This window comes from Hippocampus bargibanti, linkage group LG03 (assembly GCF_051943395.1).
Source record: "Hippocampus bargibanti isolate YZ-2025 linkage group LG03, ASM5194339v1, whole genome shotgun sequence".
NCBI lineage: Eukaryota > Metazoa > Chordata > Actinopteri > Syngnathiformes > Syngnathidae > Hippocampus > Hippocampus bargibanti.
The window spans coordinates 21,331,742-21,359,413 of record NC_142736.1 but is presented as its reverse complement, the minus strand read 5'-3'; the positions used below and the strand labels follow the sequence as shown (position 1 = coordinate 21,359,413).

The 27,672-nt window shown below is 41.3% G+C and overlaps 1 protein-coding gene across 1 annotated transcript in view; it reads right to left on the bottom strand.

Moving 5' to 3' along the window:
• Positions 1-1,390: 1,390 nt before the first annotated feature.
• Positions 1,391-27,672, bottom strand: part of aldh1a2 (aldehyde dehydrogenase 1 family, member A2) — a 30,665-nt gene continuing 4,383 nt past the window's right edge. The window contains exons 2-13 of the mRNA XM_088992534.1: positions 15,814-15,918; positions 15,565-15,705; positions 15,041-15,170; positions 13,450-13,511; positions 12,324-12,452; positions 11,139-11,252; positions 8,269-8,371; positions 7,279-7,463; positions 7,027-7,191; positions 5,264-5,421; positions 3,761-3,835; positions 1,391-2,261 (exon numbers count right to left, since the gene is read on the bottom strand). Coding sequence (XP_088848660.1) covers positions 2,189-2,261; positions 3,761-3,835; positions 5,264-5,421; positions 7,027-7,191; positions 7,279-7,463; positions 8,269-8,371; positions 11,139-11,252; positions 12,324-12,452; positions 13,450-13,511; positions 15,041-15,170; positions 15,565-15,705; positions 15,814-15,918 — 1,440 coding nt within the window. The 3' untranslated portion in view covers positions 1,391-2,188. The remainder of the gene's footprint in view (positions 2,262-3,760; positions 3,836-5,263; positions 5,422-7,026; positions 7,192-7,278; positions 7,464-8,268; positions 8,372-11,138; positions 11,253-12,323; positions 12,453-13,449; positions 13,512-15,040; positions 15,171-15,564; positions 15,706-15,813; positions 15,919-27,672) is intronic.

The window sequence follows — 27,672 nt, the reverse complement described above, 5'->3', positions numbered from 1 at the left end:
CTCCCATATCAATTCAAGCCGTCAATGACAGCAATGTAGCACCCAGAAAATGCAGAAGATTGCGCCCAAGCTCCGTTGGAAATGGGCTGATTTGTCAGCTGGGAATTTGTGTCAGCGAATATCAAATAGTTGTCTTGGTGCAACACACAACGATTCACCATGGCGTTATTTATGTGTTTTCCTTCTAATTTCGCCATCAACACGGATCAACACGAAGTTTTCAGACCAAACAAAGTACTCAAAATGCATTGTGTGTCGCTTTCTCGGTCAGGGGCGGTCCAAACGTGACGTCACATGGGGATCGTCATCAACTCGAAAACAAGACTTCGTGAATATTCAGCGCAAGTACATAGAACATAAACTATAGCTATATGCTGTGGAATATTTGTAAAATACGCTCAGTCGAAGTCATTTGAAGTGATTTTATAAATTATGGACATAACTTGACCGGAGGCGTCGGTTGTCCTTTAATGCTTTAGGTTTAGTATTTCCGGCCCAAACACTCCCTCCAAATGCTCCTGGCCCGGCCCCTCTGTCAAATTTCCTAGACACATTCCCAATGCCTCATTATTAGATGTGCCAAACACTAAACGGAGGCTCAGAGGGGATGGAGCCTTTTCCGTTGCTGGTCCGACTCTCTGGAATGACCTGGACATCCGGCAAGCCCCCTCTCTGCCCATCTTTAAAACCCGTCTCAAAACTCACGTGTACTCTTTGGCATTTGACTCTGTTTCACTCATTTGGTGCGTTCTACTATCATTGTGACTGTTTTCTACTATCGTTGTGACTGCTTTATTTACTGTCTAGTTGTCCATGTTAAGCGCTTTGTAATGAATTAAGCACTATGGAATGACCTTTTACTGCACTTTAGGCAAACTCATTCACTCTCTACTTTTTTAAACGCGGTGTGTAGTTTCGATAATCGATGGATGCATACTACCGGTTTTTAAAGTTTTGTTTTTATGATATTCTGTCAGTAGTCACTTTTATTTCTGTACAGTACTCTAGAAATCAGACTGATTGAAAATGACATAGTATGGTGAAAATTAATACCAGTTCATGTTTGTATTGAATCAGCAAGATTTCATATTCGAGGGAAAGTGAAATAGCTAATTTTCAAAGTCGAATTCCTACTATACATCGTGTTGCGTTAAGCTACATTAGTTTTATATATAGTGTGCATACATTACAGATTGCATAATGATACTCAGCCTTGTAATGACTCTATTGCTCTGCTGAAAGTATCTGAACTGAACTTATCCTTTTCAATTGGATGTTACAACCAATTTGATGCATTTCCCAAATATTTGAATCTATGTAATTCGAGAAGCTGGTCCTGCCAATGTATCATTTAAAATTCAAGCTCCAGTAATGACACACAGACCAACAGTTTACAGGAAAAAAAAGCTTTTCTTTTTTACTGGAAAAAACGTGGTCATTTTATAATTTTATAGCATATGGTTGTATAAACATAACATAGATGCACATCAATGACAATCAGTTACATAACATTTCATTACATAACGTTACACATCTATTCCTATTTTAGCAGGTGAGAGTAAAGGTTTTTTAAGAGGTTCAAATCAAAGTCGAGGGTTGTCTTACAGTGTTAAGTCAAGTTAAAACAAAGACAATTAGAAAATCATTTCGGAATTAACATTTTGTCCATTCATAACTGAAGCCGATGACATCATCAGAATGTCTTGGAAACCAAGTGGCAGACACATTCTTGCAGAAATTCGAGCAAAAGGCAAAGACGCGATGCGTGAGGTTTGACGGCACCGCCACCAACACGGGCGGCGTTAAAATGTTTGATTGCAAGTGTGGCGACGGAGTCTGGCAGCAGCTTCCGCACACACTCTGAAGAAGGCAAGTGGAGATGGAGATCGGGGTGGGGCGGTTGCTGGTTATTGGGGGGTTGCCCCATTGTCTCTGTGAGTGCTTTAGTGGAGGATGTAAACAGGGTGCTTCAGTGGTTATCCGGTGCACGCATTCAGCTCAGCCGTAAGTCGCCATATTGGGACCGGCCGACTGTCCGAAGGGTGCAAGGGGGTTGAGTGAAGGTTGTGGAGGGGCAGAGAGCGGTCACCATGGAGATTTAAATGGTTTGTCACCCATCGGTACTGAGGAAGATGCTTCCTCCTCCTCCTCCTCCTTCTCCTCCTCTTCGGAAAAGGTGAGGATCGCTTTACGAGTTCTTGGCGACCATCTTCATGGTGATGGTCTTCACCTCAGAGTACTCCTTCAGGCCACTTTCTCCCCTGCGCAACAGTTGACATTGGATCAGATATTTATCTGTCATTCTAAAAGACTAATTGCAGCAGATAACTTTGTTTTATTAAATAGGGTAGATGAGGTACCTATGATCAATAGTGATACTGTACACCAATTGAGCCTTGACTCAAAAATAAGGAAATGGTGAAAATCCATTTCACGCTACGTACATCTCCTCATATGCACATCATCAGCATGTATACTGATTGGAATTGTCATTAATGCCCATGAGCCGAGTTTGTCAGTGTCACATGACCAAACCCAGGAAACAGGTGAGCCAGTAGATAGCACGACAGCAGGTGGCAGTACAGTGCAAAATGGCAACCCACTGAGATGGATCAATGGATTTCTGCCATGTAATCATGAGTTGGGGAACATCATTTAAAATGCTTCACTGATTTTCTGCACCAACTGTAAAACTGTGATCTGATTTATTCTACCACTGATCACTTTAGCTCTGCTCGATACATTGCACATTATTTCTGTTGTTCCTGAGAGCTACCATTTACATTAAGGGATTAGATTACTTAGATTAGATTAGATCAGATGAGATAAAATGAGATTAGCCTTTATTAGTGTCTTCCATACTCATTTGTCATGTCTTTTTTATGATACTAGTCCAGCGTGTCCTACCGAAGACAAATTCTTGTGTGTTCTCCAAGAAAGATGATCTGATTTGGATGTTTAGGGCTTTGTTACTGATAGGACTATCTGAAAAGATTCATAATCTAACAGTTACAGCTTCACCAATTGCGAAAGCACAATATAAATCAATATGTATTGTATTGTATTGTATTGTATAGAATATATTATTGAAAAGTTTTTGTTCTGCGACTTCCGCTTCAAGCAGTGGACCCTGTTGTCTTAACTTTTTTTACAAAAAAAAAAAAAAAAAACTTATCTAGACAAAATGTGATGTATTGATTTTTTTTTAATTAAAAAATGTGAACAATTTTTAACAATCACCATAGATTTTTTTTAAACAAAAACAGGATAAAATCTAGAACTTTAAAAATACAAATGTATATGTTATCAATGGTATCAAATTTTGTTGTCAAAAACGATAACCTACAAAATGTAGTATCTACAGTGGTATTTTTAATGAAAACAGTGTGCCATCTTTCAACGTTTTCAATTTTTCTTTTTGTGACCTTTTGATTTTTGAGATTTTTACGAATGTTTTGCGATGGACAAATTTGTTCAGTGACGGTAAAGCTTGTTGTCTAGTTATTTATTTATTTATTGCTGGGTTTTATCTTTATAGCTAGGCAGTGATTTTCATGCAAATATTTAGTGTAATTTTGACTTTGTTCCGAGGCACAAATCCTGTCCTCTTCATGTCAAAGTGTTCAGTAGACTTTTGTCCCATCCGATTTAAACAGGAATATGGTCATATCCTCTTTAAAAAAAGTCCTAAAGTCAATATTAGTGATGTTGTAGTACATTGTGTACACTCAGTGGACAGTTCCTTACAAGTCATACTCACAATTCACGCCCATTGCCAGACATTTTATATCCTCCAAATGGACACTGCGTGCTGAGAGCGTTGAAACAGTTTATCCTAAAATGTACACAAAACATTCATTATTACTCTTGCGCGTCGGACTCACGGTGTTGAATTTTTGGCCGAAGCAAAATATCATAGCAGCGTTTATGAAGATGGATGGAGGAACATATCATACGAGCTCCATTGCTATTTTAGCCACCCTCTGGATTTGATAACATAATCCCATTAGTTTTTCGCAAACACAGCTGAAAGTAGTCAGTTGCACATTTGGGAGTTGCTTAACTTTAGCCATCTGGGAAAGACGACGTGGAATTATTCAATGCACTAGAAATTCCAACTGAAATGAAGACTTCATTCGTGGTTGAACGTCACAAATTGGTGCCAGTTCATTGAGGACATTTGGAATTGAAAGACTGACAATTGCAAACATGTTGTGGGTAGTCATGGTTAAAATCTGACAATTTGTACATTCCGTTGGAAGAAAAAAAAGATGGGGGTATTGTGAGTTTATCAATCTGACCTCAGACATGATGGATTAAAAGATGCAGAGTAAAGAACAACAACCATGAATCACATTAATTGGAGGTATGAAGGTTGCCTCAACTGAGAGATTTGGGAAAGTAAGCCGGAAAATGAAATATTCCAAAAGTGGCATAATTTGGAATTCAGATTGCCTGGAATAAATTCCGTAACTAATCTCACGAGCCTCCAGTTCAAAACCAAAAATCACGCATCTGATTTTATGCTTTACAATGGCCTACTCTTAGCTTTTATTGCCACTCATAAAGCTCACCGTTGATAACGTGACTAGGACTTGAAATCAATTTGATACATTTTTTAAATTTTATCGAGCAAATGGCAATCTAAACCCGCAATCTCAATTCTGTAAACACCTCCCTCCTATCTCCATGTTTCTGACAGGCATCCACTGGGTGAAGAAAAGCACTTCATTTTAGTTTAACCGGGAATCCATGGAAATCACTGCTTGTCACGGCAATTACTTTTTGTTCACTGTGGCCCTAAATTGGGCTTTTTTTTTACAAAAAAAAAAAAGCTTTTCCTAGGGGGCAAGATTGCGGTCAATTATCACGCAGTGAAAAGTATTTGACTCATGCTGATTGTTAGCAAAAAAAAAAAAAATACAAATAGTGCGCTCCATGCATAATTGTTCAAGAAAAACTGCACAATTAGGGCTGAAATCAAGAAATAACATCTTATGGCCATTTCATAACACGTAATGTCATTTAAGTTTCAATTTGTATGTACAATAGCCTTTTAGTTGCGACTCGCTGTACTCTGTTTCCGTGTTTTACATCAGTTTGTCTGTGGTGCGAGGTCAAAAAGGAAAAATAAAAAATAGGAAAAGAGAAGGAACTTTTCTTGCGTAATGATAGTGAAACGGCAAATGGCCAGCGTCAAGTTATTGAACGCCAAGTGTACAAAGGAGTGGCGTGAAGGAGTATAACTTTAAATGAAACTTACCAGACAGTGCCAGCCTGCATAGCCGTAGAGACGGTCATGGCTTTGTTGATGTCACTCGTGAAAACCGCAGCAGCCAAACCATAGTCTGTGTTATTGGCCCGCTCGATCACTTCCTCCATCGTTTTGAACTTCATGATCTGTTGGACTGGTCCAAAAATCTGCAAAGTGTTTCAAAATTTACGCATGGCTCAACTCAAAGGTTTTTATTGGTAATTGCACAAATTGCGACCTCCACCAAGGCGGTGATGTTTTCGACAAAGTTTGGGTTGTTTGGTAGTGAGCTGATGCTAAAAACGTCTTGCACGAAACTTGTTGGAGGAAGGAAAACTCATTCACTTTTTTGTAAAACAACATGTAAAAACATGATTTTTTTTAAACGCTCAATTTGTTTTATTAATTTGCATATATTCATGTTTTATTATTTTGATGATAAAACTTTATTGCTATAGCAACTACTGTAGCTATGCATTGTCGAATGAATATTACGCAACACATTGCAATTCTTCAATATGTATCATAGGTGCACTGTACAAAAAAGATTCTTTGGCTTCACTTCAACAACAGTTGCACATGATTAAAATCTGAAAAACCTGTGTCATTTTCAAATATTTTCCTTAAAACTAAACAAAAGATTTGTATTCTTTTAACACGGGGGGTGTGAAACTCATTTTTTGCCACATGCTGCATTGTAGTTACGGTTTCCTCTCCAGGGGCATTATGAATTTGGGAAAGCCATTAGAATGTTTATTCCCCTCCACAGCGCACAACAAATGAATGAATGAATAACGGGTTTTCAAATATGAACTAAAAAGTAATGACTTATTGTTGTTTTCATATGATAATTTGAAATTTTGGTTCAGACTTTAGCAAGCAACATGGAATTTCATTAGTTTCATTTGCTTTCGCGGGCCGAATAAAATGATGTGGCTGGCCAGATTTAGGCCCCGGGCCTTGACTAGTCATGCGGAACTGAATGTAAAGTGCATTTATTTTAGTCGTGGAGTGTGCATTTTTTAATTTTCCAAACTATTTTTTAAACCAAAAAATATTGAGCTGCAATAATAAGGTCAGCTGTGAATTTATTTTTCAATGTATTTTCCCTAATTTAGTCAAAATTTAATAAAAGGATACCACATTGCAACATATTGGTGTTTAAAGTGATATTTTCCAAATCCTCTTTTACTAAATACATCTTTTTTCCTGATTTTTTTCAATGTTGAGAAATGTGTGATTCTGTTATTTTCCTATGCAGCCCTTATGTACAGTAAATGAAAATGTAAGTTGGCATCACAATTTTATCAGGCCCTCTTCACTCCACAATGCAGGAAAAGCAACATTGCCGTCAGTCAAATCATTGTTGTCATTTTTGCTGTCTCTTTTTTGGAAAAACTAGCTTCTGGAAGGGTCCAAAAAGTGACTACAAATGATAAAAATATCACGAAATTGGAAACAGGTTCAGACACAAGTCGTAGATCATTCTCGCAACTAACGACCCCACTTGTGCACATATAAAAGGAGCGTATCTTTCGAAATGAAAGGACCGCATAATTTACGTTTTACTTTGACTTCACGGTCACTGTGGGACTTTCAATCTTGAAGTGACACAATGCTGCATGACTCCCACCTCCTGAGGGATGAGGTGTAGTTTTACGACACTTCACACGTGGAGACAGACCACGACGTGTATGTGCCCCCCCGGGGGCCCAAAATAGGAAATTGACAATCATTTGGCATACAAGCTGTCCGCCTGTGAGCAACTGTACCTCTTCTCGCGCGATCCGCATGTCGTCCCTCACGTTGGAGAACACAGTGGGCTCAATGAAGAAGCCTTTCACCCCGAGAGCTTTGCCTCCGCACTCCAATTTTGCGCCTTCACTGATGCCACTTTCAATGAAGTCCAGCACACGATTCTGATGCTCACGACTGATCTGTTAACAAAAGAGACACATAATAAAAAGTGAGGAAGTTGGATTTTCCCAAAATATATGAACTCCCAAATCAATTTTCCTCCTCACCTGTGGCCCTTGCTCTGCGGTGGGATCAAACGGGCTGCCTACCGTCCTCCTCTTGGCTCGCTCTACGCTCCTGCGCACAAATTCCTCGTAGATAGGTTCCTCCACGAACACACGTGAGCCTGCAGTGCAACACTGGCCTGCGTTGAAGAACACACCCTGGTGGGCCTGTTCAACCGCCAGATCCACTGAGGAAAGAGCGGGTCAATACATCAGTTTAAAGAGTATTAAAATCTTGGTGAACCTTCTTCAGTCACAAAGATGAAAAAAAACTGAAATCGTGGTATCTGCAAGGCTACCATTACCTTGTGTAAATGTGACACCTGAGAGACAAGACCCCGCTGTTCCGCACAAAGGGTGAAGGGACCCCCTTGATTTATGAGTCTCGCCTAAAGCACAGTCCGGGTCTATTTTACTGATTTACAGACCTCGGGGAAATCCTCTCACGGCTGTTGAAAGCATTTGAACGCCTCACTTCGGACAGTTTGTTTAGCCATTTCAAATCTGTCTGAAAAGTCATCCTTCCAAATTGCTCCCATTTTCGGCATATAAGAGTGTGGTGACCTCCACATTTCCTGGATGCAAGAGGATATTTTTTTTTAATTTGAGGCCTGCTATAAATGAGATAAGAAAAGAAAGTCCCCTCATAAATTTCTAAATCTTAATTTCTGCTTGTTTGTTGTAGGTTACTTGTTGTTGACGGACTGCACTCGAAAGTGTCCTTAAAATTGAAAAAACAAAAAACACATGAAAAAAGGCAATGATCCCGTGAACAAGAGTCCCAAACTCATGGAGAGCAGCATTTCTGTCTGTTTACCTGTCTGTTGCATTAGCATCAATGGGATTTAACCATTTGTGACTCAAAAGGCAACAACGAGAAAATTCCTCGGCCTGAATTTTAGCTCTTCAGGTCACCGTTCATGCCAGATAACATATCGCCTTCACACTTTCCCGGGAATGAAGAAATAAGGAAAACATCACCCATAAACTTACTGTCGGCATCTGCAAATATGATGTTTGGATTCTTTCCTCCCAGCTCCAGCGTCACTCTCTTCAAGTTAGTCTTCCCAGCTGCTTCCTGGATCAGTTTTCCAACCTAAAGGGAAACAAAATATATACGAGAGTGACGCAGGCCCAATGCCTCCTCACTAAATCAAGTGGCGGTGTTGAATTCCTTCAGTTGCGCAGTCTTGCACAAGCACAATGGGTTTTGGGGCATACAAAACGGTAAAGCAATATGGATGAGGAGGGAGGGGAAAGTGAGAACAACTTGCCAGAAGAGAAGTGGTGTGCTCATATATGGCGTTGGGGTGAAAGCGTGATCAAAGTAACATTTCGGCAAGAACACAACTGATCGAATGAGTTGATGCTTTTGTAAATGTTATGACTTATTACACATGAGAATTTGATTCAAGATGTGATCAAGAATAAGATATGATGGGCCTACGACAAATTAGTTTTACACCTGTGCCATGGAGTCTCTTAATAATAATACATTTTATTTCAAGCGCCTTTCAAAACACCCAAGGACACTTTACTTTTACTTTTTTTTACTTTTTTTAATATATATTCATGCCATTGTTAGCCCACTAGTTAGCTTATAAGCTATCCCGCGGACTGGCAAGAGGACCGTTCAATTCACAATCTTGTTGCGCGTGGATGAAAACAGAGGCCCTTTAGGAAAAGTTAACTGTTTATTATGTTCACAAGCTAGCTTGCGTGCTAGCGAGCTGACCAGTGACGGGCTCGACCAATAGGTCACTTGATATTGTGTCAGTGAGTGTGTCGACATTTCAGAGACACTCCAGGGAAAGAGCATTATTGTCTTTGTAAAGGCAGATTTATTGCCCTTCCAACAGGCCAGTGAAGCGAAAGCAAACAATTATTTTATCCAAGAAAACCTCCTCTGTAAACATAAGACATTCTCTCAGTATGGCTCCTGAACTGTCAGGTGTGCGTCGTTGGCGGCGCAGCACAAGTTTAATCAGACGGCATAACATTTTCCTTGGATTCATGTGTCTTTGATCAGCGTAGTGGCTGACTAAGGGCGGGCTAGCGTATCCTCAATGAGAAGTAAACATAACACGCTGCGCTGCCAGACTCTCCCACGAGGAGTCACAGACTCACGTGAGTCGCCGCGGGGGAGTTCAACCCCGATCCACCTGCAGCCGCACACTTTGCACAAGTTGCACTCAGCGAGGAGATGCTCCTTTCTACTGTGATGTCCCGCTACTACTTTTGCGGTGACTCACTGTCTAGGCACGGACAGCTTCTGACAGCACTGGCTCTTTTCCACGCTAATTGATTCCAGATCATGCGAAACAACAGGAAAACTTGTCAGAGGGGGGAAAAACATGCGGGCCACTCTCATGGGAAATGTTCAATCATGACGGGATGATTAAAAACACAAAATATGTTTGTCTTACTACAGTCTAGGTGCCTTGTTGCAAGATAGCGTGAGAAGGAAAACAAGTTGGGCAACGTCTTTTAATTAACGGCTATTTCTGTGGACATTGATTTGGCCCTTGTTGTCTCCATCCATCCGTTTTCTATCCCACTTCTCTGGCAGAGCCAGAGCCTATCCTGGCTGGCTTTGGGCAAGAGGTGGTTACAAACTAGGACTGCCCAATATTTTTTAAGTGAAATGTTCATGTTCCTGCGGTATTTGACATATATCATGTGTATTTTATGTGCATGCACATTCATTCATTAATTTTCATTATTATATATTGGTTAGCACATCTCCTCGACAATGGAGATTTTGGTTACAATCTATTCTAATCATGCCTTCTTGTGCCCAAATATGAATGTTGTGCCCGTGCTTGTGTCCACTTCAGTCCCATATTCTGAAAAACATGCACGTTAGGTTAATTGAAGACTTTAAATTGTCCACAGGTTGTTTGTACTCTATCAACTGTTACTGACTTTTGACCAGTCCGATCTACCCAGCCAAGTCAGTTGAGATTGGCTCCATCTAACTCACAACCATCCTGAGAACAAGCTTTCTAGAAGATGGATGGAGGGATGGAAATTTGGCGCGTTTAGCTTCACCCTGCAGAGGGTTCCCGAAAGCAGTACCCATTTCTCAGGTTCTCACAATGGAAAAAAGTACTGACGTATACTGCTTGGTGAAAACAGTTCATATGGAAGCCTTCAGATACGTCTCTGCTTTTGTAACTGCGGGCTTTTAGCTTCTTGTGATCTTGATGTGAGATTGGGGGCAGGAGGGCGGGGGGTTGTCATAGTGGAGCTAATAACACATACCTGTGCATACCCCTAGAGTCAAAACAGACCGTACAGACTTCAGAATCCACAGTGGTCATGGCTCATTTGACAAAATGGGGATTGCGAAATACATGCTGGCAACATTAAACCATTCACTCTGTTTTGGCTTTACTATAAAAGCTTTTATCATCTGGGTTTGTATGCACTTGAACAGATCCGATATGAATTCATGGTCTGCCGGAGAGGAATCTGCAGAGTTGCCAGAGAATGCTGTTGGATCCTTTCGCTAAAATGCTTTGTTCTTGAGAATTTCATTTGCCGGGAACCGTTTCCCTGTCATATAGGCAACAACTGTGCGTGGATATCCTGCGGAGGGTTAACAGAAGAGGATCAGTGTTTTAGGCAGATATGTTTGTATACTCTTGACAGAGCGAATGTGCGCACATGTGCGAGATAAAATCAGAGACGGCTGCCAAAAGGAATAATGACAGGGCTCGCCGTTTATATAAGCCTCCATTTGTTTGTCATTTAGGTTCCAATGCCTGGCACAATGTCCTCTAATTAGCCGGCACACTCCCCTGCGTTGCGCATGTCGGTCACTGTGTCACCATTGGCAGGCCTTCCACGTCCAAACGTACCTCCGTCGAGCCGGTGAACGCCACTTTGTCGATGCCCATGTGCAAAGCGATCGCCGCTCCCGCCGTTGGCCCGAATCCCGGCAAAATATTGACGACTCCCGGTGGAAAGCCGGCCTGTCAAAACAATATGAGGAAATAAGCCTTAGTGGGGATGACAGCAGAGCCAAGTAAAACCACAAGCAGCGCGGGAGAATCCGGACCCAACCCAACCTCCCTACCAGCAGAAAACGAGAGGAAGGACATAGACGGATAGTCTACAGTTTTGCAGGATGAGATAGACCAGGATAATATTGTTCTAATTTATTCACCGTCCTCATGATCTGAAGGCGTTAATCCTGTTGTCAGGCACATCAAGGATGACATTTGCAGTACTTTTCCTTTGATCATTTTGCTTGATTCTCTTCCAAGCTTTTCAACTTTGTCTTTCACTATTGTCATTGAATTGTCCCGCGGGTTTATTCACACCAAAGTTTGGGCCGGGAAATTGGAAGGATTTTGCCATTCTGATTCCATTCCAGAGGTCAGTGCTGTTGGACAGTCTGTGGCTGGATGGACGCATGGCTTGAGGAGCCCGCGATGAGAAGAAAAGAGCGTCCGTGCAGAGCACCGATGCGTATATGGAACTGTCGCGGTCTGCAATTGAAGCGGATTCACGTGCGACCGGGGATGTGAGACAGTCTCTTCTCGTCAATGGACGCTACAGCTTCGTGTTTGCTTTCAACATTTAGCTTGTAGCATTTTTTTTTTACTTCGAGATGGCGCCCTGAGAGTGGGTGCCTTTACAGTAGCCCCTATATTTGTTTTTCTACTTCTTCCTTTCCTTTCCTCTTACTTTCCTGACTTTGCTGCTGTGAAATGCAAATTTCCCCACTGCGAGACTAATAGAGGCTAACCCAATCCAATTCATTATGGATACTGGTTCTTGATCAGATTCTCGATCTCGTTAAAGGAATAAAATGGTCCAAATGATGTGTTGATGATATTGATGTCATCAACAGGTTTGTTATGGCATGTGAGAATGCAAAATATGCAAGAAGTCACCTGGATTTATGGGGAAAAGACACATTAGAAGGATTGATTTCGCGTTGTATGAATCAATATTGGGCAGTGGCAGCCCGCGAATCACAGTGCAGAAGTACCGGGTTCAATTCCATCTCTTAATTGCCCTGAATCGCATGCTTTTACCTCCTTGACGAGAGCCGCCATGTAGAGGCAAGTAAGCGGTGTCTGCTCAGCAGGTTTTAGGATGACAGTGTTTCCACATGCCAGCGCCGGCCCCAACTTCCATGCCGTCATCATCAGAGGGAAGTTCCACTGTACATCACACACACACATGCACACATTCAAATGAGACACTGGGGGGGTCTTAGATTCGCACAATCTCCAGTCATTTACTCTTCCTTCCATCTAAACATTGTCAAAAGAAAATGTTTCTCTTTCTGCTGGGTCATGACAGAGTGGTAGACCATGAAACGGTGCGGCAGACGCTTTGCCTACTCAAATAATTTCATTTGTTAGGTAACCATACTTGCAATTAACATTTGTATCTGAAATAATTTTCCCTCATTGAAATGAATGGAAATGCCATTCATTCGTTCCAGCATCTTCTCAAAGAATTTTATTTTATGTTATGTGCATTTTCAAACACAACCTAGACTATACATATATCTAAAATATATATAAAATATAGTTGTGTGTAGTGACTTGTATCTTACTAGCTAACTCGCATCTGTGCCCATATCGTCATTATACAAAAAAGTCTCGTTATATCGATAGTACTGCTTATTACGATACTATTTCTATGAACGCAAGGAGAAAATTTACATGTCGCAGGATCGGATATATTGATAGTCCGGTCATATCGATATTTTTTCTGATTCCCGAGAATATCGTTATAACGAGACTTTACTGTATATTGAAATGCAATCATTTTAATTGGTACGTGATTGGTTTCATAAATATGAGAAATAATGCATACAATTTTAGTCAGAAAGATTGTTTATAGATGTATAATTTATTTAATTATTTATAGCTATTTTCACGATAAAGACATTGAAACGTAACTCAATTTTGTTGGTGTGTCTGTCACAGCACATCACAAAGCTTTTGTTTTTTACTTTTCAGTGATTTGTTCAAAACAGTTTTTAATTGAGAAGTGAGCTGAATGAAGTCAAGTTTGCGCTTGCAAGTCAAAGCAAATCATTGTCCGAATGTGCGGACTTATCTAAAAAAAAACAAAAAAACTCCCAAGTCGTGTTCCTCGTCCATTTGTCTGATGATGCCTGTCACTTGCGGAAACTGTTATACTCACTGGGATAATTTGTCCGCAAACTCCAATGGGCTCATATCTGGTGAAGGTCAAGTACTCTCCGTCTGTGGAGGAACACGTGTACATACAAGGAGAAAACAAAGTTTATTCAACTATGTCTTTGCTTTCAAGTGAGTGAAACGTGGTCAATCCGCGTTGCCCCTTCATGCTCATTCGTAAGCGAATACACCCGCAACAGCAACACTCCAGCTTCCTCTTACCCCTGTGAGAGATTACGTGGTGAACAACATAAGGCATGTGTGTAAGTGTTTTAAGGTCATGGACATGGTGTCATGCTGGAAGGACTCTCTCATTCCTCTTGCATTACTTGAGGGTGTGCCACTCGCGGCATACAATTGATTTTGGGAAATGTGTGTAAAAATGTTCTAAAACAGCTCTCAGCTGACACCTTGCCTCAATATACAGTTGGATGGGAATGATCAATGGTGAGCATGGTTTAAATCATGGGAAAATAAAACCCAAAACACGCCGTTGTTATTTGGGGAATAAGCAATTGGACGGGTGCTGGTTGCCTGACTTCATTTCGGCCGATTAGACGTAAACTGGATGGACAAATGTGCTGAACATGAGGTTGACGCCCATTCCTCTCACACCGTCTGTGTTGATCAACACAATATTAGTGAAAGCCTAAATATGTGTTGATTCTTGTGTCCAGGCTGCTCGTACAGTAGATGTCCAAATAACGCGCACTTGGACCATTCAGGCTTGTTTGTTTTCGCTGGAAGTCTACGAGAGGAATAAAGATTCAACTAAAGCCCTGGGAAAGCGCTCACTGTGGTTGGTTTGGCAGCTGAGTACAAGAGAAGCTTTGAGAGGGACAATACAGCGGTATCGGAAGGTTTCCCATGTCCTTTCTTATTCTCTGCCTCTCCACAACCCCCTTTTGTGCCGCCAACTTTCCCCTCTTTCACCCCAAGACTCATCCCATTCATCGACATGTGAGGATCAACACTTGTAGCAGCCTCCTCAAGACAATTCATGTTTGCCTTTAAATTGATTTCTACTATGATAGCTCACGTTAGGGCCGAGTGATTTGAGAAAATATTGGATTTGTGATTCCCCCCCCCCTCTCTAATACTGTATTTCAATCAAATATGCAATTGGTTTCAAGATACGTTGAAGGGTGGAACTTGACTTTTTATCTTTTGGCAGGCCAATTTTGCAACTTTTCTGACACAGCACGTATGTCATCACTTCATAAGCAGAAAAGGGTACAAATTTCTCCACATGTTGACATTGCAAAACACTGTATAAACACAAAATGTGAGCAAGTTCCAGATTCAACTATGAACTGTGTTGTGCATGCAGTAAATCTGCATCAAGCATGCCAGATCATTAATCAAATTTGTCCCGATGGGATAAAATCAACTTCACTTTCTTTTTCCTTCCTACTTTTATTATATTTCAATGCCAAAACACACCGACAATGACACTTGCACGCTGTTCTCATAATAGGCCGCCACAGTCTGGGGACTCTCGTTATGATACAGTAACTCATTCGTTTAATCTTGGTATTGTTGTCATTTGTGCAGTGAAATGCTCTCACACTTGCCTTTGGCCATTGTGTCCTTACCCATGGGAATCGAAGTTCCATGTATCTTGTCTGCGTATCCGGCAAAGTATCTCAATGTCTTAATGGTCCCTTGAAGGTCCACAAACAGAGTGGGCAGAAATGGCTTCCCACTGTTGAGTGACTCAATAGTCTGAGGAGAGAAGGAAGGAGGAAGGAGGAAGGGGCGACTTGAGAAATATGTTGTCTAACCACGTGTTCTTCACACAGAACTCCATAGTGCTCCGGTTTTTGAGCTCACCCCTGGTTGAAATGGGAACCAAAGATAACACGGCATTTCAAACACAGCCGCTAAGTTACAGTCAAACGTTTCCCTACTGGGAGAAGACATTGTATTTGTTTTTGTTTGACACAGAAGTAAGTCAAAAATACTTTTTCGAAAACATGAAAGGGTATTAAATGGCGTAGAAAAACATCATAAAGATCAACAGACAGGGGGCCAAGAATAATGGATCAACTCAAGTTTCATTACAGTATGAAGACCACAAATTATTTTGATAAAATGGATAAATTAAATGTTCCCTTACAGCCAGATAGATGCTATCTCTCTCCACCAGATCAGCAAGTTTGGAGAGCAGTCGTCCTCGCTCAGATGCGTCCATCCGTCGCCACACGGAGCCCAATGAAAAGGCAAGTCGAGCCGCCTGAACCGCTTTATCGACATCGGCCTGGGATTATGAGGGAGGAAACATAATTCATCATTTTACCTTTAATTTTTTTTAAACTCCCATACTGATATGACTTGTTAGGGAAAAAACTAAATAAAAGTAAATAACCTGATCTGCTTCTTGGACATCACAGATCTGCTCTCCAGTTGCCGGGTTGTAAGCTGGAAAGACCTTCCCACTGACAGAGTCCTGCCACTCATTATTGATAAAAATCTGGAAGGTAAAAAAAATCGAACACCAAAGGGTCTGTGTCAAACGTGCATCATATTTGAGTTTGTGATCCTATGAATACTGACCAATGCAGAATAATTCCACAATAAATCCAATCATACCAATGAATCTAATCCAATACAAATGTATTAATATAACACTTTTGATACAACAAAATCATTATAAAAGATGCAGGCTATTCAGAAGAATCACCCTGAATTGTTTTAACTTCATTCACTGCCATTCTCGAATTTATTCGGAAATTGCCATTCCCGAATTAGTTCGGGTTTTGTTTTTTCTTTTCCGATAAAGCGCTGGTCAGACCTCTGTCTTTCCCTCCCACAATGGGGAAGCATTTGCCTATTGAACAGCCACCACCACATATTACTCATATTACTCCAGACCCATAAAACTTGGGAATTAACTCTTTTCTCTGATGAAAGAAGTGAGTCTGAGATTTCTTCCGCTGCATTGAATATTTATATAGTGCTAAAACTTAATATTCTGTGGGTTCTGAAATTTGAGTGAAAATGACAAAAACCCAGGCACTGGAGAGGACACATTTTTGGATATCTGGCAATGAATGAGTTAAGAAATAAAGAAATTGCATGAGTCACGACTCTTTTGTATTGTCAGTAAACACCAAGGAGAAGTGGGGAGGGCGCAGGGGTGTTATCTCTCGATTGCTCGTCTGTGTCACAGCCTCTTTTCATTTGATGACAGATAATTTGCTAGGTTGCCACTTTGATTCATATTTTGCATCGCAACAAAGATTTGGTCCCTCTTTAAATGCGCAGTGAAGGCTCGCACAATTCTACTGATCCCGCCCCCAACGGATTGGTGCCTGTTGAATGGAGACTTAGCCAGGCTCAGCGAAGCCCGGGCAGAATGGCTTCAGGCCATTCTGAAACCTGTGATGGAAATGTGCCTTTGTTGTTGAAATTGTGAGAAATTTAGAGACATCGCAAATTTCATATCAGGTCGGCACTTGAGCAATTGCTGAGAACAAGTGCCAGGGTCATTTTCCTCAAGTGTGAGGTAAATTAGAATGATATGCATAAAAATGAAATGAGATACTGCACTTTTAAACAGGGGGAAAGCAGGTCCATAGGAAAATAAAATGGTCCCAGAATGGACCTTTGGGGCACGCCATGTAAAAGAGAAGACGATGACTGCAATCCACCAAAGAAAAACTTCTTATTGATATGTAAGACTCTATCCACTAATCTTAGCTGTCGTCATAGTATGTGAGTGTTATGCATTACAAGTGACGTATTGATGGCAGCATGTTGGCTGTGGCATGTAGCATTATTTTGCACATCCCAACTCTTGTGTAAAAGATGTGGGAGAATCTCTGGAAATGTTGTCTGTGGGTTCCTACATGACCACTATGGCTCTCTTGGGAGTACTCCACCACCCAGACAAAGGGGATGGGATGGGGGAGTGGAGAATGGGGGATGAAGAGGCTGTGGAGGGGTCGGATAAATCCCTATCAGACACCAGACACCCATCCACCGTCCCCCTCCCTCAAGCACACATTTCACAACATCACGGTTAGTTTACGAGATCATAAAACACGTGCCACACTTGGTTTCTGTGATGCGTTAAATCAAGTCTTGCGTTAAACAACCGCCTTAGATTTTGTACACGCTATATGATACGCAATCTTTATGGTCATCACCAAAAACAAATCCCAAGAAGCTATCCCAGTTCCACGCTCAGTACCTTGAAATAAAAAAACGACGATATGGAAAAAAAACAGTCTTGTTGGACATCTTTAGACCAATTAGGTAGACTGTTTTTAAAAGCTGTCAGTCTCTGATAGATAGAGTGCAAGGAGAAGATCTGCTGGCACCAGGCCTTCTGTGTATACACTCTTCCTTTTCTCCTTGGGAAAAACTGAAGTGAACTGACTCAGAACAAACACGATAGCACCACTCGAGTTTCTGACTCGACACGAGTGTTCCCTGTAACACTACAATAAAGTGTAGTAGAACCTTGAAGACCAGCATTCAGAATTTTACAGAAATACTTGCAAAAACAAACCAAGTTTGTCCCAGTCATGCATGTTGTCACTAGAGACCTCAGCATACTGTGCCAGGTCTTAGTGCTACAAGCGTACTGATTACTAACTCCAATGGCTTCAGGGTGGACAGATAAGCACGTGAGAGAAGTATAATAACTGGTGGACCTTTACAAATGCAAATATTTACTCGTCGGGGACATCAATGAGAAAAATGACCTGAAAATGGTTACTAAAATAATCGTGGTGCAACCTTTAACCCACCTTTACCATAGGTTACTCCGCACCAAACTTTACACAAAGAAAAACGTTTGTTTTACACATAATTCTTTAGTTTGCATACGATGCAAAGATGCTTTAAAATTTCTCGCTTGAGACTTAACGTCAGCCATACTTTTGTAGTCATGTGATGATATGGATTAGGAAATATAGAATTACATTTATATTCATATGTTCTGTCTTTTCCTCTGTTTGAGGGGAAACACCTTGTTATTGTGCCCTGGCCTGGTGACATTTTCCGCAGAAGATGAGGAAGGATTGTATTAAAGGGTAGGGGAGTCGACTTCCGGAACAGGCCCGATGGTGTCGTTGCTGTCCGACAGCAGCAATGTCACTCAGAAGGTAAGTCAGAATGCTAATGTCACAATCACAGTAAATTGTTATATGAGGAAAAAAACTTTTTGGCCATCAGGAGTGGAACCAGCACGATATACGAGCGTTTACTCTGTAACATGCTAGGAAGTCTTAATAGTTTAAAGGCACGACTTCCTCTTGTTTCTGTAAGTGTCATGCAGACAACAGAGGTGTTGAGTATCAGTGCGTACCATTATGGGACCATTCTCCTTCGGGCGCCTTTGTGCCGGTGACCCTGGCACACAGGCCAGCGAGGCTTGTCTCAACCAGTCAAGTATTCTCAGGCGCCTTCCATCAGAGGCCACCTTTAATCTGCCGCTCATTAAGAGCACTTCATAAAATTGTCAGGAACGATAAGTAGCAGCGGGGCCAGCTACAAAAACACAAAGTCCCGGAGAGCACTGAATTAGTTTTTGAATTTATAGGCTCCACTGAAGTGGGGAGTCCTAAATCAGCCAAACCCCCCTGACAGCCTGAACAGTCCCGGCAAGAATGCAGACGGTGGGTAGCTTTGTGCGTGGCGTAACCCCTCTCACAAGGCGCTGCTAAAAAGGAGAAGCGCGAGAGGAGCGGAGCGGGCCGCCATCTAAATCACGCTAAGAAAAGGACACGTTTGGCTCGGCCCTTCCTCGGCCTCGGACGGACGTTAAGACTTTTGTCTGCTTCCATTGAAGGGCTTGATTGAGATGACAGGGCCGGCGAGTAAATCAACTCTCGAGGTTTCCGAAAATTGCTTTTAGGATCATTTGGAAGAAGGGCAAAGAGCGCAAGAGTGAGAAAACAAGAGCAAGGGCGCACATTTTCAAATGACAAATTGTGTTTTCTTTCCCATCCCTTGCCGAGTTGCCACCGCGCATTCACATGATGCCCTCATCTTCGGGGAAAAACAATTCTCACACTCGGTTTCCCTTCACATACGACCATTAAAACCTTTGAAAATCTTGCATACGACCAGTCGCCCCTGTTGTCTTAACTTAGTGGGGCTGTTCCTTGAAACCAACTGTTTAGTCAACTACATCTCGAAAATACATTGGCTGACATCTTAAGCAACAACCTTTTTTATCCCTCCTTCCAGTAAGAAAGTGAAGTTAGAAGGTTTTTTTTCTCATGTTTTTTCATGTCATTGTTTAATATTTATGGCCTCTTAAGTGCTTTTGATGCAACTGTTTACTGTAATTTCTGGGCCTTAATTGCACGTGTGAGCATAAGCTTGGGATAGAGGTCATAGGTGTCTTCAAACTACATACAAACTTGAGTTACATGTCATGAGAATCAAACTACAGTACATCATTTGTCAGGGACCCCCCCCCCACCAGTTGAATTATATTATAATGGAACAGTGGCAGACCGTCAAGGCCCGCAAAGCCTTCTCTGCTGGCCTAAAAATATCTCAATCACGGACTGATGTTAATTATATTTTGTCCATGAACTGTGATTAAATAATTCCAAATTGTCCTTCAGGTTCATTTCATTACTTTTCTCCTGCTGCGCTGCTTCCAGATGTGTGTTTTTGTATTTTAGCATTTCAGCCATCATTTGTTACCAGGGTCAGAAATCTACGCCTTCACAATCAGTTCTGTGGGCCCTGTCACATCAAATGTGTCGATCAAATTGTTGCTCTAACCAATCAGATTTCGAGTTGCCAACGTCGGAGTTTTCGCAAACTATGATATGGCTAGTCATTGGTCAATCATAGATTGCGAAACTGCTCTGCTCACAAGCCGCTAATGACAAGAGCATACTGGCGAGCGCAAGCATACTGTACTGTATAAGTAGAGAGCTGAATAAAAAAAACATATTGTGTGTATTTAATAGCAGTTTGGTCAACCCACAATGGGTAATGGAGGAGAGGAAATGGATTTGGTGTCAGATTTAGTGTTAACGCCATTTTCAAGATGGACTTTTCGAGACAAAAGATTGGTTATTTATTTCCTGGCTAATGGTATCCACTAGTGGACTTGTAGTAAATCGCAGCACACTTTTTTCAGGCTGGATTGATTCAGACGTAGCACTACTACAGGCCGAGCAATGAAATCCATGGCCCATACTCTAATAGACTGAGTATTGTGCACCTTCATCAATTAATACAACTCAGGCAGGCATACTTAGAGGCAAATTATGCATTCGAAATACATGCAAAACTTGAGCGACCCATTTTGGGGCAATTCTGCAAGTGTTTAAAACCATTGAAATGTGGTTGTTGGAGGCTAGCTGGTGCCAGGGGAAACCATGTTGGTGACTCTTTGTTCATTAATCACAATTTTATTAAACTCATTAAACTCTTTGGCATTCAGCACAATTTTGGAGTACCTGAAACACCCCCCGCTACCCCGCACACACACACACACACACAACGCACACACACACACACACACACACACACACACACACACACACACACACACACACACACACACACACACACACACACACATTCACACATATGGGCTGTGAATGACCCCGCCAGTCCTTACTTTGGATACTACCTCTTCTAATACTGATAAATGATGAACAATGCCAACAATTTAAATTAGTTGTTGGAGTAAATATTAATATAGGTAATTTTTTTGCGTTATTGTCTAGAAGGGTAACACTACAAACAATTAGAAAATTCCCTCGCATCCCTCCAAAGGCTTTCAGTCACCATTGGGAACAAATATTTTTTGAAAACATCTACAATCGTGTTGAAAAGTATTTTGGCATGTTCTGTGCTTCAATTACGTCATTCAAATTGAGAAATCACTTCTGAGCGTGTTCACGTATTTAATATTAACCAGGCGTTGTGTGTGTGCGTGTGGGAGAATTTTTTTTTATGAGTGGGCGGCAATGGGCAGAATTAAGGAAAGTGAAAATAAGCTGTAGCAGCCAGCGAAACATCTGTTTAGCTGCAAAAGCACGGCAGCTCGGAGCAGAAAAGAAAATATGCAGCGGTACACACTTTTTTTATCTTATGTTTTTAAATGGACACACTGAAGTGGAGGTAACGGAAGTCAAAGCGTGCAAACTTCTGCGTTTACACACAACACGCCAAGATTCCACAGTCTTACACTCGAGCACCTGCGATAGTCGTCTGCGCAGGAAGTTTCATATCCTCATCGGTCACGTGACCTCCATTTCCTCCCTGTTTAGTGGATAAGTTGCTTATAATTATTGCCATGACAAGCGAGCGTGTTCCGCCGCCGCGTTTGACCCTGCAGACGATGCCACCCGGTGTTGGGAGCTTTGGCAAAAAAACAAACCCGCTGTCACCAACTGGGCGCCTTTGTCTAGAATCTCTGTCTGTCTGCCTGTGTGTCTGTCCATCCGTATAGTTCCAGCTTGGTGGAAGAAAACACATTTGACACACATGTCAAAAGTCTTCCGATAGAAAAGCTTGCATCTGCAGATTTTATCTGATGTCTTTGTATATTCCCAGTCACAATTATCCAAAAAGTAGAGGCAACTGGCCTTGTTTGTCAGCCAACTCGATCAAGAGCAGTTGAACGGATGTGACGTTGATCCACGTGACTTGGCCACATGGGGGCAGTGTAATTCAGTCAATATAATCAAGGCAATAAAGTACAAATGAAGAGTTTCACAACTACTGTAAACTTTCGTAAAATGCAGTCATATAATTTGCTCTTTGCAGAGGAGAAAGGACATATGCCAGTGAAAATTGTTAGGTTATCTGGTTGCGTTGCTGCATTATTTGTGTTCAAATAGCCCTCGCTTGCATTGTGATAACACCACCACACAGATCAGAATCAGAAAACCATTATTCATCCCACAATAGGGAAATTTGCAGTCCACAGCAGCAATTTGAAAGGGGATGGGGTGGTAAATGGTATTCATTCGCACATCTGTGGCATTTCCCATCACACGTAGGCAATGAATACAATAAAGCATGAAGTATGTCATGTTATTTTCTTCATTTTACGTTTACTTTAAAGCTAAATGTAAATAACAACATTGCTGCTATGAAAAAAAAAAACAAGATTCATTCAACATAAATGTTTTTGTCTTATAGGTTTAGGCTTTTGGTAAAATAATGGCAAATAAACCACAAATTATTATGAAAGACAATTTGAACTACCACTGACTGACACTTCAGTTCTTTTAAGCGTTTGCTACATCAACTTCACAATTTTCTACCACAATATGGCATTAAAACAATTGTACTTACAGAGACACTTGATGAATTGTCAAATAATAAATAAAATATGAGAATATTAAAAAGTAAATCTTCTTTTCCTTTCGGCTTTTCCCTTCAAGGGGTCGCCACAGCAAATCAGTGTCCTCCATGTTTAGAGGTTTGATCCGCATGTTTGTTTTGGCCAAGCTTTTACGTCGGATGCCCTTCCTGACCCACCCCTCTGTATTTAACCGGGCTTGGTAAATGAAAGTCAAAAATGAAGCACCCCCCGACCATCACCCAAAACTTGCCTTTGCGATTGGAAAAGTGCTTTTGATTCATTTTTCAACTCGACCATCAACTACTGTGTATTTTTCGCATGGGGGTTTTGATGCCTCTAAATCATTCTTGAAAGCTCAGGTCAAAGATATGTATTTAAAGATGTTGTTCTACACATAGGATCTGTGGGTGGAGTGGAAGGGGGGGGGGGGTGAAAGCAATCATTTCATGTTGAAGACGTGATGCTTTTCAACAGACAAATAAACATCTTGAAAAGAGCTTGTGTCTCGTGTTCGTCGGGGGGAAGGAACCGATTCCAGTAGATTTATGAAGCCCAGTGTTTTTCCTAAGCACACCTCCAGGATTTACACGTTCCCTGTCAGGACGCCCGCAGAAGCGCGCTCTCCTAAGAAGTGAACGGAGCAGCCTCCATGTCACTGGCCTTCCCCTCAGACGTGATTAAGGGAGCCGAGATGTCATGTTGACATGTGTGCGCTTCGACTAAAATTTACACTGGCTGCACAAAGTGGGCATTTCACACCAATGGACATCTAAATGACGCTGGGCACTTAAACCGTCACAATCAAGGAGACGTGCTTTAGGCTTGAGATGTGGCCATCTGGGCGTGTGTGTGCGTGTTGTGTGTGAACAGGAGATTGTGTAAGGCAAGTGGAGGGAAGAGAGACTTTGGGGTGGGAGCAAAGAGGGGGATTCTCGCTGTGCTCCATGTGATAAATCATTGAGTTGCACAGTATCCCCTAACTTGCTCTGTGTTTGATCTTGATGGTAGTAAGATGGTGGTTTTGAAGTGAAAAAGTCCAGAACTACAGGTCAGGCTCTGGCAAAGCAGGGCCACGCACCCACACGGTGAAGCGGATTCATAATTTACACACTGGTGGACAGCACCGAGCATCATGGAAACCCTCCCGCAACCTCCCCCTCCCACCGCCTGTACTATCTCAATCAGTGACAGATTGATGGAGCCCTTTCTTCATCCAAAGTGAGTGTGTATCCGTGTACAAACACACACTCGGCTTGGGCAGCCAAGTTGTGCGGCGCAGTTTCCTATCGTGAATTAAGGTGCACTCACGTAATGGGGCGCTATTCTTGAGGCCACATTACAATCACATTGAAAACACACATTTAACTGCCCATTTGTCAGCAGTGTGCACCTGGATGATTCCACACAAATTGCGTTTGTGTCCTGAAACTGGCCCATCCTAATCTCTTCAAGTAGTTTTGATGAACAATATTTTTTGTCATTATAAAAAATAGTTTCGACTCCAAAATATGAATCACTTGTAATAATTACAGATTATCCTGTTTTAATTGTAATATTATAACAGCATTTTTCAACAATAATAAAAATATAATAATAATGATAATGATAATAAAGATAATAAAGATGATTCTGAATAATAATAATAATAATAATAATAATAATAGTGTTATTATTTTGTTATTGCATGGGATTGCAACTTCAGAGTGCACACCGCCTATTGCACAATGACAGTTGGGACAAACTCCAGCACACCTATGACCCCCGTGAGGATTAGAAAATGCATGGGTGGATGCTAGTACAGCATATAGACCAGTTGTCAAACTTTTGGTGGGAGTGCGGGAGGGCAGTGATTTACCTCTCCGAGTAACACCGTAATGACAACATTCTAACAGAGTTATCAAACAAGAGAATAAGGTTTCATTCCGAAAAAGCATTATGTTTTTTTAAGCCCTTGTGAAATTCTGAACATTCTGAATAAGAACGTATGCTCGAATTTACAAAATGAAAAAAAGACTACCGCATTTCCAGTGTATCAGGCGCACCATCAATTAATGAATAAAATATCCCAATATAATATATAAACGTTTTCCAAATATAAAGCACACCACATTATAAGGCGCGACAGTAGATGCTGGGCCGGGAGGAGGAATGGCTGCTGACAGTAGTTGTGAGACCTGTTGTTGCTCAATATTACTTCACATATAAGACGCACCTGCGTATGAGACGCAGAGTAATCTTTTGAACAAAATCAAGGCTTTTGGGTGTGCCTTATACACTGGAAAATACGGTATTTATATAACAATGCTCAGTGAATATGTTTTCATGAATAATAATATTACAATAATACCATATGTAATGGAGTGATTCATTCATTCATTCATTCATTCATTCATTCATTCATTCATTCATTTTCTGATCTGCTTTATCCTTACAAGGATCGCAGGCAATGTAGTAACAGATTAAGGAATATTAAATAAATGAAGCTTGGGTTGGGTTCAAAATCACTTGGAATTCGGATGTGCTAGGGAAAAAAATGTGGAGGCATTTTTGTAATCAGGATCAAAAATATGTGGGAACACTTAACGACATATCTGATTGAAATCTGCTGTTGTGCAGTGAAATGGTTCGATGAAAAAGATCATAAGCCGAACACAGTACTTGCCGATGTAAATGATTCGAAAAGTGTTGTATGCATGCTCCCTCCTGTGGTGTCAGAATGAATCACTGAATTATTATTAGTATTTTTTGATACTGCATGCATTTTAAAACACAAAATCCAATCAAGCACTAACATACAGTTCAGTATTTGTGTTTTTCCCAGTTGTGTGGGGGGACTCAAATATTTATATGCAAAAGTGAACTATGTTTAAAAATGTTCTTGAAAAGTTACAATAATGTTGAGTACTGCATTTCAAAAAGGCATATACATGACTTTCCTAAGTTTCATTCTGACATCTTTTAAAGGACAACCGACGTCACTTTTTTGTTTCTTAACTGACATCAGAAAAACGTTTTATAGCATCTAAAATGCCCAAAACACGCAGTATGATATTTTTATTCAAATGCAATGCATCAATAGAAATGACTTAAAGTGTCCAAAATCTGTAAAAAAAATGAGCTGCGAATTGGGCATTTTCAGAAAGTCCCGCCCCCAGTTCGTGACGTCACGCCAAGACGTCTTGCATTGCTGGAGAATCCAAACAATGGCTTCAGATTCGGAGAATATGCTTTCTTGTTACACATCCAGTTATGAATATAATTCAGATAGTTCTGAAGAGGAAAGCATAGATGTTTGCAATCGATTAAATACTTTATTCCGTGCCATTATAAGGCAACATTGAGGGGAAATGTCTCAACGAAAAAGAGGCACAAAATGGCGACCTCCTGTGGCCACCTCCGTTTCCACAGGCTGATAAATTCCTTATATGGAGCTTGGCCGCCCTTTTCTGGCAGCTTTTGGGTGCAACACGAGGTCCCCAGACCAAACAAGTACAGCAAAATACACTGACGTGATGGAAGGACCGCTACAATGCGTCTTTTTTTTTTCGCTCAGGGGCGTTCCTTTAGTGACGTCACGTACGGACTCGTCACCAACTCAAGAACAAGACTTCCTGAATATTCAGTGCGAGTCTTAAAACGTAAAATATAGGTATATGCGGTGGAATCTTATTAAAATACGCTCAGTAGAAGTCATTCGAAGCCATTTTACAAATTATGGACACAACTTGTCCGGAGACGTCGGTTGTCCTTTAAATATTGTAAATTAAATTCAAATTGGATTTAATTCAGTGATTCTTTTTACTAGAGTGCCCATGTGCAACTTAAACCCTGCTTTGAGAGCTACTGACATTTCTTTATCTACAAATTGTACCCCTTTGACAACTCTACCAAAAGGGGGAAAAAAAAGATCACCCAAAGACAATAAACATTCCCTCTGCATTCCTTAATTATCCCTCCAACGAGCGTCTCCCCTCCCTTCTTTTGCCAGCAAAAAGCATCAGTGTCATCTATCATGGCTCCCTTTATTTATGGCTTCCGTCGTAGTCTCGCCAACCTTTAAACTGTTTGCATCTTGTAAGCCAGTTGTTGGAGCCTTTGTGCTATGGAAACGTGGGGGGGACACAGGGACACAAAAAGAATGTCTCCGTCCATCCATCCATCCATCCTTGTGAAAAAAATCGAAGCCTGTTCCAGCTGTATTCAGACAGTTGGCCGGGGACATCCTGAACTCATTGTCAGCCAATTGTAGGGCACACAGACGGCCAACCTTCCGCACTCACACTCACACTCACACCAAGGGCCAAATTAAACTGCTCCATTAACCCAAACAACCTTTTCATTACACACACACACACACACACACACACACACACACACACACACACACACACACACACACACACACACACACACACAAACACACACACACACACACTAATCAGTTGAATCAAACAGAGCAACTGGACTTGTTTTCCAAAAATAAGCAACAATGCTAGTAGGCTAATGATATAACATCTTGTGTGTGTGTGTGTGTGTGTGTGTGTGTGTGTGTGTGTGTGTGTGTGTGTGTGTGTGTGTGTGTGTGTGTGTGTGTGTGTGTGTGTGTGTGTGTGTGTGTGTGTGTGTGTGTGTACACACATATTTTTTTATTTTTTTCCTTATAATAACCTGGATTTCTTCTGAGAGCAGAGTTGGCGACTGGGTGAAAAGGACAAGGAGCAAACCTCAATGCCCTTAAACCAGCCTTTATCATCGAACACGATACTGTATATCAGGTTGATGTGAGATATTTCCAGGGTCACTCAGGTGTCATTGATGGATTGCGCTGCATTGTTTGTGCAACGACTGGGCGAGGCAATGACTGTGACACCAAACGTAACATCTCGATGATCTCGATGTCATTTGGCTCATTGCAGAATTACAAGATGT